This window comes from Babylonia areolata, chromosome 3 (genome assembly GCF_041734735.1).
Source record: "Babylonia areolata isolate BAREFJ2019XMU chromosome 3, ASM4173473v1, whole genome shotgun sequence".
Taxonomy (NCBI): domain Eukaryota; kingdom Metazoa; phylum Mollusca; class Gastropoda; order Neogastropoda; family Buccinidae; genus Babylonia; species Babylonia areolata.
The window spans coordinates 24299243-24311701 of record NC_134878.1 but is presented as its reverse complement, the minus strand read 5'-3'; the positions used below and the strand labels follow the sequence as shown (position 1 = coordinate 24311701).

At 47.2% G+C, this 12459-nt stretch overlaps 1 protein-coding gene across 1 annotated transcript in view; it reads left to right on the top strand.

Moving 5' to 3' along the window:
- LOC143280262 (uncharacterized) overlaps positions 1–11186 on the top strand; it is a 31396-nt gene extending 20210 nt beyond the window's left edge. Inside the window, exons 3-6 of the mRNA XM_076584893.1 lie at positions 6435–6770; positions 7518–8648; positions 8866–9384; positions 11178–11186. Coding sequence (XP_076441008.1) covers positions 6435–6770; positions 7518–8648; positions 8866–9384; positions 11178–11186 — 1995 coding nt within the window. The remainder of the gene's footprint in view (positions 1–6434; positions 6771–7517; positions 8649–8865; positions 9385–11177) is intronic.
- Positions 11187–12459: the final 1273 nt, after the last annotated feature.

The window sequence follows — 12459 nt, the reverse complement described above, 5'->3', positions numbered from 1 at the left end:
AGGTCAGAACAAATATTGACCTGAGAGGTGGGGAAATCTATAACCGTACCCACCGTGCTCTCAAGATTCGAACCCCAGTCTGTTAAAAGGGGAGGATCTGATGTATTCGCCTTTCGGCTATCAATGTTCCATTCATTTGACGGATATTCAGGTACTATTCCGGATCATTTTTTTTCCCATTCCTGCTATTCCGTTTGCTGTGGGCTGTGCGCCGCGCCCCTCACCCCCGTTCCGCCCACCCCACACCCTCCCTCTTGCCCTACCCTCCCGCTCCCCCTACCATGGCAGTCAGTTTTTCATCAGGAAGGCACTTGCTGGTGCCAAGGGAATGATTAAACGCATATCAAGTGTGTGTGACGCGCAAGCAAATGAAAAAACAACAACAACAAAAACCCGAAGAGAGAGAGATAGAGAAAAGTTCCGCATTTTGCCTCCATGTATTTGTCTTGCTATCTCGTTTTCTCTCTGTCTCTCTGTCTGTCGCTGTCTGTCTCTGTGTCCCTCACCCTCTCTCTGTCTGTCTCTCTCTGTTTCACTCTCCATCTCTCTCTCTCACTCTCTTTCTCTCCCAGCTATAAATCTGAGAGAAAAAAAAGAAAAAAAAGATTGTTTTTGATAGAAAATGTAGTCGTTTAGCAACTGGGAAAAGATTCGGTGAAAATAACAAATTCATACAAGTACTTAATTATCAGCTGTATCGGACATGTGAAGTAAATGTAGGATAGGAGCAGTGGAAATATTGAAATCTGTAAAAATATTAAATACAATTGATATTCACCTCATTTGGAAGCTTTGGGCGCGCAGATCCAGCCGATTTTAACCTATGCAGCAGAGGCATGTGGTTAGGAAGAGGATGGTAAACATGTATAAAACGTACACACCTTTGCGACCAAAAGATTCCGGAATATTCCATTGCATACATCAAATAACCTTAACTACCGAGAAATAAGGAATGTATCTTTTACGTATATTTACGGACGCAATAGCCGAATGGTTAAAGCGTTAGACTTTTCAATCTGAGGGTACCGGATTCGAATCTCGGTGACGGCGCCTGGTGGGTAAACGGTGCAGATTTTTCCCGATCTCCCAGGTCAGCATATGTGCAGACCTGCTAGTGCCTGAACCCCCTTCGTGTGCATACGCACGCAGAAGATCAAATACGCATGTTAAAGATCCTGTAATCCATGTCAGCGTTCGGTGGGTTATGGAAACAAAAACATACCCAGCATGCACACCCCCGAAAACGGAGTATGGCTGCCTACATGGCGGGGTAAATAAACGAAACAGTCATACACGTAAAATGTTACATGTCTATCTGAGTGTGTATGTGTGCGTGCCTGAAATCTAATTGAATGACAGAGGAAATGAATGATGAGCGCCCAGTGGCAGTCGTCAGTCGGCTCTACGCAGGTAGGCAGTCTGTTGTGCAAATGACCCCTTATTTGTAAAGCGCTTAGAGCTTGGTCTCCGATCAGTGATAGGACCTATTTAAGTATCCATATCAGTCAATATAGGCTGTATCAAATATTATCTAAAACTGACCAGATTAGCAATATCTACAGACAGTCCTATTAAATGCTGTTATTACAACTCGCATATGGTCATTTTAACTTGGTGTCAAAATGTGCGAATTACTTTATGTGAAAATGGCTTTGGTACTGTTCGGCTAAGCCAAGTTATTGGATATGAATATGGCTTTATGAATGAGTTTGAAGACAGTCGACTCTGAACTTATCAAGTTTGACAGCAGAATTGTTAACCTCAATAAACTTGAGATGGTGACAAGTTTATCTACAGTTACCTTTTAACTTCAAATGCTTGAGGTCATGACAGGTTAATCAGTAGGATTACTGACTTCAAAATACCTCAGATAAGATAAGATAAGATAAGAATAACTTTATTATCTCCAACTGGAGAAATTTGGTCAGGTGCATTATCACAACATAGACAAGTAAACAACATGGGGACCATAACTGTAAAAGTCAACAACAGCTTTTACGAATATTACGAAGATACAAATGTAAAAAATATCACATACACCGTTTCATACATACATCCACACACAGCAGGTAATAACTAGTATTCTTAATGTAAAAAAAGAAAGAATTAAGAAACATTATTTGAATATAATTATAAACATAGCCTACTATACTGCACATTGATTATAATAGACAGATAAGATAAGAATAAAGATAAATTGCGGAAAACCGCAACCAGATAATCAGCACACACCCGCATCCCCCCCAGCCCCCCCCCCCCCCTCCCGACCCCTACCCACCCCACACACGCGGATTACTTGATTAAACAAGAGTAAACACATGTTCTCAAATAAAAGCATTTCACATATTCGCTTTTAAAAACATTGCAATTAATTATTATATCGTAATTATTCAACAGAAATATATTTAGAATATGGACGTTAGCATTAGACATATTCCATTGTACATTTATCCTGCATATTACACATTATTCCTCCTACATATTGCACATTCATTATAACCAATTGTCACGTTTTTAAGCTCAGAAAACACACACACACACACACACACACACACACACACACACACACACACACACACACACACACACACACACACACACACACACACACACACACACACACACACACACACACACACACACAGAGTTCTCAAGAACTTAAAAGGTGGATTGAACGTGGAATAAAAGTCTTCAGAGCTCTGGATTTCAACTTAAAAATTCTGTAGCGTCGTCCTGATGGCAATAGCTCATAATACTTTGCTAAAATATGGGTGTCGTCAGTTGCTATCTGCCTGCTTTTTTTAACCACTCGACTTTCATACAGCTCTTGCATACTAGCTTGTTTCACTCCCACAATTTTACTGCATACACTCATGACATCGTTCAAAACACGCTTACTCCTCACTCCCAAACTTCCATACCAGCACATAAATGAAACTGTGAGCACGGACTCGATACAACATCGATAATAACTTTGAAGAATATTTGAATTTATACCGACATTTCTAAGCTTCTGTAAACAAAAAAATTCTAGATTGACATTTCTTATGAATGGAATCAACATTTCTGTCAAAAGTCAGCTTATTGTCCAAGATGGTCCCTAAATATCTATATTCATTGACCCTCTCCACTGTTTGACCATCAATAACAAGGTTAGCTACAAGTAAGGGGTCTTTCCGAAAATCTATTAACATTTCTTTTGTTTTCAGATGATGATAATTGCGTTTATCACTAGAAACTTTGACCTCAGAATATCTCAGATGGTGACAAGTTTATCACCAGAAACCTTGACCTCAAAATATCTCAGATGATGACATGTTGATCACCAGAAACGTTCACCTCAAAATATCTCAGATGATGACAAGTTTATCACCAGAAACCTTGACCTCAAAATATCTTAGTTGATGACAAGTTTATCACCAGAAACCTTGACTTCAAAATACTTCAGTTGATGACATGTTTATCACTAGAAACGTTGACCTCAAAATATCTCAAATGGTGACAAGTTTGTCACTAGAAATGTTGACTTCAAAACCTCAAAATATCTCAGATGGCGACAAGTTTGTCATTAGAAATGTTGACTTCAAAACCTCAAAATATTTCAGATGGCAACAACTTTGTCACTAGAAAAGTTGACCTCAAAACCTCAACATATCTCAGATGGCGACAAGTTTGTCACCAGAAACGTTGACCTCAAAACCTCAAAATATCTCAGATGGCGACAAGTTTGTCACCAGAAACGTTGACCTCAAAACATCAAAATATCTCAGATGGCGACAAGTTTGTCACCCGAAACGTTGACCTCAAAACCTCAAAATATCTCAGATGGCGACAAGTTTGTCACCAGAAATGTTGACTTCAAAACCTCAAAATACCTCAGATGGAGACAAGTTTGTCACTAGAAATGTTGACCTCAAAACCTCAAAATACCTCAGATGGAGACAAGTTTGTCACCAGAAACGTTGACCTCAAAACCCCAAAATATCTCAGATGGCGACCAGAAACGTTGGGTGTTAACAACAAGAATCGCCGACCCACACAAACCCCTGAGACAGAAAGGCTGAACCCCTAACTCTCCCCCACCACCTCCACCTCTACCTCCCGGCACACCCCCGCCCCGGACCCCAGACACCCACGGTGATGACGTCAGGTGTATCAATCGATCGTCTTGCCAGTCCGGCCCTGCCCCCCCCCCTTCCCCCCTCCCGCCACCCGTGCCTTTTGCCAGGCCGTCGGTAGGTAAGAGACCCACCCTGACCCGCGTTCAAGAGGTCTGCTCTTTAGCGTCGTCCTACCAACCCCCATTGTCACTTTGTTCTTTGAAGTGTGCAGTCTTTGTTTGCCGCCTGTCGATTCCGGCTGGTGAGAGCTGCCGCTACTTTGTGTGTGTGTGTGCGTGTGTGTGTGCGTGTGTGTGTGTGTGTGTGTGTGTGTGCGTGAGTGTGTGTGGTGGTGGGGTGCGTGGGGGAGGAGGGGAGCGGGTTGTGTGAATTTGCTGAGCTGTTGCTGTTGCTGTTGCTACAGCGTGGAGGAAGCGGGTAAGACTGGTGGGGATTGTGGGGGAGGGGTCGGGGGATGGGGGGTTGATACGCTGTGGAGCTTTTCAAAGAGCTGGGTGAAGTATTGTAGATACACCAAAGAAGTTTTCTGGAAGAATGGAATTAATCATCGGTGATGCTTTCCAGTTTCTGAACAAATGGAAGGAATTATTAATGATATTTTTGTGGAGCTTACGAGGCATTTGGGAGAAGTATTAACGATGTTTTGCACACCTCAGTTAACTGGTTATTGAAAAAGCGGGGTGGGAAATGTATCATTGCAGAATCTCTCTCTCTCTCTCTCTCTCTCTCTCTCTCTCTCTCTCTCTCTCTGTCTCTCTCTCTCTCTCTCAGTCTTAAACTGGAGATAGCAATAGGATTTTTTTTTCCAAATGTGTAATGGATGTGTTTCAGTACTAAAGTCTCATCTCCATGTGTTTCTGTCTCATTCATTCATCATTCTTTTCTTTATATCCACCCTCACACACACACACACACACACACACACACACAAGTAGGTGGTGGGCATTAAGGGAGATTATGTTTAATTTATGCACGGTTGTTATCCCCAAATGGGGTCCAGGCTTTTACCAGATAGGCCAACTGGGCGGTCACCACGTATGTTACAGCAAATGCATTTCCTATATTTCTTGATAATCAGTCAACCGAGCAATCAGTTACGGCCAGGAAAATGCCTATATCACTAAATCATAGCCCTGTAGAAGATTTTATGATGCGTATAAGCAAATGAATTTTATGAAATGTAGCTGCATCAATATATGTATGTGTAATTGTATTTGTAAACGCTCTGGGCTCTCCGGAGATAGGGCGTCCAAATATTCATTATTATCGTTGTTATTATCATCATTATTATCACTATTGTTATGTCCACGGCGTTTAAGGTATCAAGTGTCCTCGCAATCGGAACGTAGCTTGGGTGCGGTTTTTTTTTTTTTTTTTTTTTTTTTTTTTTTTTAGTGCAAGTGACTCCACCATGTCTGAATATATAACAAGATTTCCATAGAAGTCAAAGCCCAGCTCAGTCAGCCAGGAAGCCATCTCCATACTGGATTATTGACGTCATTCGTCGTCATTGACAACCCTGAACGCATGCTTGCGTGAAATGCCAGCTTAACTATTGTCTCCCTGTTTTTTCCTTTCGTTTTTTTTCTTTCTTTTTTTGTTTTTGTTTTGTTTTTTGTTTTGTTTGTTTTGTTTGTTTTTTGTTTGTTTGTTTTTTGGTTTTTTGTTGTTGTTTTGTTGTTGTTGTTTTTATTGAAAATGAAACGGAATGTGACAGGAAAGAAAGTTTTGAAAGTAAACCACGCGCCATGCAGTATTGATTTCAGCTAACTTCCATACACCACGATATGCGATTGTCAAACTTCAGTGCGAGTGGGGGGGGGGGGGGGGTGAGGGGGGGGGGGGGGTCTTACTATTGTCTCCCTTTTTTTTCTTGAAAATGAAATGGAATGTGACAAAAAAAAGAAAGTTTTGAAAGTAAATCATGCGCCACGCAGTATTGATTTCTCCACACAACTAGCTTCCAGTCACCTACGGTTGTCAACCTTCAATGCGAGTTGGCTTGTTTGTTTGTGTGTGTGTGTGTGTGTGTGTGTGTGTGTGTGTGTGTGTGTGTGTGTGTGTTTACTATTGTCTCCCTTTTTCTTGAAAATGAAATAGGAATGTGGCAAAAAAGAAAAGTTTTGAAAGTAAACCATGCGCCTCGCGGTATTGATTTATCCTTTCAGCTTGCTTACTTGAACCAGTGCGAGGTGGGGGTTTTTTGTTTTTGGTGTGTTTGTTTTGTTGTTGTTTTTAACCAGTGGACTTGTCACACACACACACACACACACACACACACACACACACGGGCCATTGTTTCCCACTAACCAGGCGGACATTGACGTCAACTTGGGCGACGTGTCCGGAGTGACGCCACTCATGCTCTCCGCCGCCCTGGGTCACCGCGCAGCTGTCGACACGCTCCTGGACTGCGCGCGCGCCGGGCGCGTGCGTCTGCACGTGCAGGCTCGAGACGATAGCGACTTCACGGCGGCAGACTACGCGGCGGTCAGCGGCAACGACGGCATCGCCGACCACATCCTCCGTGATTCTTACAGCTCCTCCGGCAATAAGACTCCCGGGACCAGAATGCACAACAACAACAGCAGCAGCAGCAGCAGCAACAACAGTTCTACCAAAGCCAGGAACATGCACAGCAGCGCAATGGTTTGTTTTTGTTTGTTTTCAGCTGTTTTCGTCAAAATTGTTTGTCTGATATGGTGTGTGTGTGTGTGTGTGTTTGTGTAGTGTGTGTTTGTCTGTCTGTATGTGATGTGTGTGTGTGTGTGTAGTGTGTGTGTGTGTGTGTCTGTCTGTCTGTCTGTATGTGATGTATGTATGTGTGTGTGTGTGTGTGTGTGTGTGCGCTCGCGCGCGCGCAAATCGTGCGCGAGTACGTGCGGGTGCGTGCCTGTGTACGTGTGAGTGTGCATATGAGTGTGTATAGTGGTAGTGGAAGGAGCAGTAGAAGTGTGTTTATTTATGTCGGGCTTGCTTTGACTTTATTTTGTGTAGTTTTCTTTTACGTGCTATACTGCGGCTATGAATAGTCGCTGGCGACATTTGTACGTATGGCGGCGCAACAGTCGTAGCCAAAGCCACGTCAGTGTTCCTGTGGCGTATTACTTAGGAGTAAATAAACAAAGGGTCATATACGTGAAATATTAAATGTGTCTGTGTCTGTGTGAGTCTGCGCGCGCGTGACGCAGGACACGAATGATGCGCGCCCAGTGGCAGCTCTCAGTCAGCTCTACCACCAGGTTGGCAGCCTTTTTTGCTAATGACTCCGTGTGTGTTTCTAAAGCTGTTTGAGATTGGTCCTCTAACCGAGGATAGGCGCTGTATAAGTATCCTTATCATGATTTCATTATCACTCGAAAAAGTCTCTCACCGAGATTGGTTCTGATCCCGAAGGACGGAGGAGGACGTCACGGGAGAGGCCCGCACGGCCACACCAACACCAGCACGGGAGAGGTCGGTGAGGAGATGCAACAGGCAGACACGCGGCGCGCAGCCCTGGGGGAGTCTAACCTGCCCGCCATCCGCCAGTTCGCCCGGGACGTGAAAGCCCTGCAGGCCCGGAACGACACCAACCTGGCCGCCATCCCACCCTCCTCCTCCTCCTCCAGACCCCCCAGCAGAACAACCACCACCACCCCCAGGAGCCGCCCTCCCTCCTCCTCCACGACCACCACCACCATTCCCACCAGGGCGGACAGCCGACTCAGCAGCGGCCGCCGCAGCAAGAACCGTCCCGGCAGCCGTGCCGGCGCCCACTCCAGAGGGAGCGGCAGGAACGCCGACAACGAGGATGAGGACGACCTTGACCTCAGCAGTCTCCGCGAGCTGATGGGCACGGTGCGCGAGGCGGCCAAGGAGATCCGGGAGATGGTGGAGCCCATGCAAAAGGAGCAAGAGAAAGCCAAGCAGACCCAGCAGCAGCAGCACCGCCGCTCCAGGAAGAGGAGCAGACCCCGCCGCCAGAACTCCAACCCCTCCAACCATCCCCATCCCCACCCCCACCACCAGCAGATCCAGGCCGAGATCCACGCCGTGTCCGAGATCAACGGCCACGTCGTCCCTCCTCTTCCCCCTCCCTCCCCGCTCCCTCCCTCCTCCTCCCCCCCGCCTCCTCCTCATCCTCCTCCTCCTCCTGCCCCAGCTTTCCTCCACGTGGCGGACAACAGCGGCAGCAACAGTGAGGAGCTGTCCTACACGTGGCCCCGACAGAGAGGGCGGAGCGTGTCCAGGGAAAGGTCGCTCTCCGGGGGTCTGGCCGTGGTCAGTGCTGGGGACGGCAACGGCACGGGCACCTTGCCCTTCCACCTGCAGGCGACGCCCCGCGGCGGGGTGGGAGACGTCAGCGGCATCACCAGCAGAAGCACGGCCCGGGTGTCGCCCGGCGCGGCGCGGAGTGAGCAGGAGATCCTGGAGAAGGTGGTGCGGCGGCAGCAGCACGTGGGGCCCGACCCTTTGGTGGCGGCCATCAACAGCAGCAACACCGTGCCCAGGTCCCGCCTCATCATGGAGTCCCGCCAGCGGATCGTGGGCAGGGCCCGCAACCACTGGTCCCTAACCCAACACCAGCACCAGCCCTCCTCCCCCTCCTCCCCTTCCTCCCCCTCGGAGCCCCTCCCTCACATCAACGTCAGTCAGCACTCTGCGGGGGATGGTGGGGATTACTCCCCCTCTTCCCCTCTTCCCGCTACCGCTCCCTCACCTTCCGATGAGGATCAGGATCAGGATCGTCCCGCCCCCACAGAATCACAGCCTCGACCGAATCATCGGCAGCAGCAGCAAGAGGAAGAAGAAGACGAGGGGATGCCTCAGCAATCACAACCTCCACGCACCTCTCCTCAGTCCCATCCACCAGACCCACGACCGCCCTCTCCCCAGGACCCCACCACCACCACCACTCCTAGACCCAGACCGTCCCCCAGGCCAGGCCCCAACAACAACAGAGGACCGACGTCCACGCGAGGGGGCGGACCTCACACCGGCTCCACAGCCCCAGATCCCAGCCCCCGAGACGGCGGACCTCCACCCCGCAGACCAGAACCCCAGCGAGGAGGACGAACCCCGAGGCCGGCCGCTGCTACTGCTGCCCACAACGGGCAGTCCCCGGCCAAGCCCGCCCCGGGCAGCAACGGATCGGCGCCTGGTAGACCTGGTAGACCCTCCCCTCACACCACCAAAGCCGCGGCAGCAGCCAGCAGCAGCAGCCAAGACAACTCCCACCAGAACGACACAGGACCCTCTTTACAGCAGGGAACGTCACCCGGTCCGGCCCAGAAAGGAGGAGGAGGGGGTGGGGAGGACGGGGCGAGCAGTCAGCAGCAGCAGACGACGACAGGAGCCAGGCCTGGCCCCGGGGTGGGGAGGGGGAGAGGGAGGGGGGCAGGGAGAGCGACCGTCGGTGCTGCTGCTGCCGCTAAACCAGGAGCTAGACCAGGAGCGCGAAGACCCACTCCGTAGTACACACACTGCTGGCAGGGAGACAGATTGAGGGGAAGACAGAAATATAACAACAAAACCAGCCAACCAAACAGCAGCAGCAGAAAACACGGACTGACAACACTAGAAAACCGTTTCGCAGTGACCCAGGCTTTGAAACACCTCCGACAGACCTGGAGGAATCTGGTGAACAGCTCTTCTTCTTCTGTGCCGCGGTGGTGCCCCAGTGACGCAGACTTTCCGCAGAGTTAATGGAGAAGAGAAAAAAACCGGAAACATTACTGAACAAAAACACTACTGGCGCGCACGTGCAACAAGAGGAAGAAAGGGATAGTAAACTCCGCTCCAGGAACGTTTGAAGCTGATAAATCCTATTCCACTTAAGGAATCCAGCGTAAAACACACACACACACACACACACACACACACACACACTACCGTTACTGCTACAACATTTTGCTTCTACTGTCAAAATCTTGACCAGCGTGTTCGGTTTATGCGTAGGTCAGGTATCTGCCACGCTGAGCTGCAAATAAAGCGATGTATTTATAGTTCATTGCATCTACAACCCTTTTCTGATGTGGCGTAGCATATATGGATCCGTCCGCCCGCTTTGACACCTCCCTGAAACTGAAGATGCTTCTGAATTGTTGAGTACTTTGACATCTACTTTATCCATGATGACGAAGGAAACCGTTGGGCAATAATGGTTTCCTGAACCTGGGCTACATTTCCTTCGGTGTTACTTGTTGCTATAAAAACACTTACATACCGATGTTTAAATTCCGTCCTTGATCATTGTTATGATTCAGTTTTGTTACTAATACAAGTATGTAACAAAGCCGTGATAATCAGATTCAACGCATACATTTTGCTGATTTGAATTTGACTGAAATGATTATTTTTTTCTCCGTTTATTCGTGTTCATTTTAAGTTGACAATAAGACCTCATACTGGCTTTCATTGCAGTTTAAACCAATAGTTTATTTTCTATCACAGTTCAAATATAACAACGTGTGGTTGATTAAGGAAAGCACACGCACATGGGTTAATCAAGAAAGCAGTGTTTTTTCAAGATTTAAAGAAAGTTTGCTTTCTTTGGCGTGTATGACACAATACTGATGTGTCCAATGCTCAGTTTATGTCACACATTGGCATAAGCTAACAGTTTGGCCAACAGTTAAGTAAGAGCTGTGTGATCAATGGTTTCTCTATCGCAGTGGGAAGTCAATTACATTTTACAGATTAGTCCTTTGTGAAGGACTATGACTCTCAAACTAGGAGGCAAAATTGCACTGGCTCTTTGTGCAGCAGCCTTGGAGGCTAGTTGGCCTTCGGGAACCATCCCAAAGCCGACTGTCCTAAAACTGTCTTGGCCGAGAGAGTGGGGATTAACTTGGGCAAGACACTCTCCACTGTTATCAAATGCTAGCCCAGATGGTTGGGACGGCAGTTGCCTCATCTGCTGTTCAGATGGTCATAGTCGGACACGACTGACTGTCATACATACCTGTGTGATAAAGACCTGGTTGAACCATTGCTTAAAAGAATTAAAGAAACAGTTAAAGAAACATAATTCGTATACACATTCACACTGATATGTTTTCGAAATGATCGCAGGAGCGTTAAATGGGCAGTCTGTGTATTTCGTAAGTTTGGTTAAAGAAACAGAATTCGTACACACGTACACATTGATAGGTTTTCGTAATGATCGCAGGAGTGTGAATGTATTTTGTAAGTTCGATGTAAGTTCGGTTTAAGAAAGAGAATTCGAATACACATACACATTGAATGCTTACATTACAGGCTACACGGACCAACGTGTTTTGTTTCCATCACCACTTCTCATAATGTGTGAATGTGATTACATGTCGATGTATATATTCATATACCACTTCTCCCCTCCCCCCTTCCCGCTCCCCCCCCCCCCCCCTCTATCTTTCTCTCTGTTTGTGCGTGCGCACCCTTTTTGTTTTCAAAGCGTTAAAAATTAGACAAAATGTGTGAATGCGATTTCATGTCGATGTATATAATTCATATATTTTTCATACTATGCTCATTCTATCGTATGGGTAAATGGCCTGACAGTTAAACTGTCCTGCGTCTGTATGCGCGCGCGTGTATGTGTGTGCGTCAGTGTGTGTGTTTGTGTGAGTGCTTGCATGTTCGTGTCTGTCTTTCTCTCCTCCCCCCATCCCCTCCCCCCCTCCCCCCCTCCCAAACACCTTCTCAGTTTGAGTGCATATGTTTTTCTACCTAAATCTCTGTTTGCGTGTAGATAGGGGCCTATACAATTATGTGTGTTGTGGTGGGTCGGTGCCACTGGTATAAAAACAGATGGATAGCTCATTGGCCAGGAAAGCTGAAGCCAGCTGGACGCCATTCTGAGACTCGTATCTGGCCGTTGAGAAGTCGTCTGCTTGCTGGTCGTAGTTTCTGAAATGGTAACAGGGTATCTTCGATTAAATCGTGTTATGCTTGCCTCAGTCCATAACATGCCAAATGTTGTGTCTTGATTGAAATCTGCCAATGGTTTATTTACCAAAGTTATCACAGGAAAATAGTGCAGTGACACGTCGCGCAGACTTGCTGTGGAGGCACACACAGGATTGTCAGCTTTACTAACGCCGCGAGCAAGTGAAAGCTTGCCGTGAAGCAGTCATCGAAGCTAGTTGAGCGTTCGGCTACATACATAAAGTTACCGCTTCGCGCTCTTCTGACACGAGTAGCAAAATGGCTGATTGAACACTTCTGCTGGCTTCAGTTGGCAGAGGGGCTCAAAGAAGGCATACGCCATCCACCTGTTTTAAGCTCAGTGGGTCGGTGCACGCATACACGATCGCGCACACGTGTATAATTATGTCAAACGGCATCCACAGTACATGGCTTTATTGATTTATTC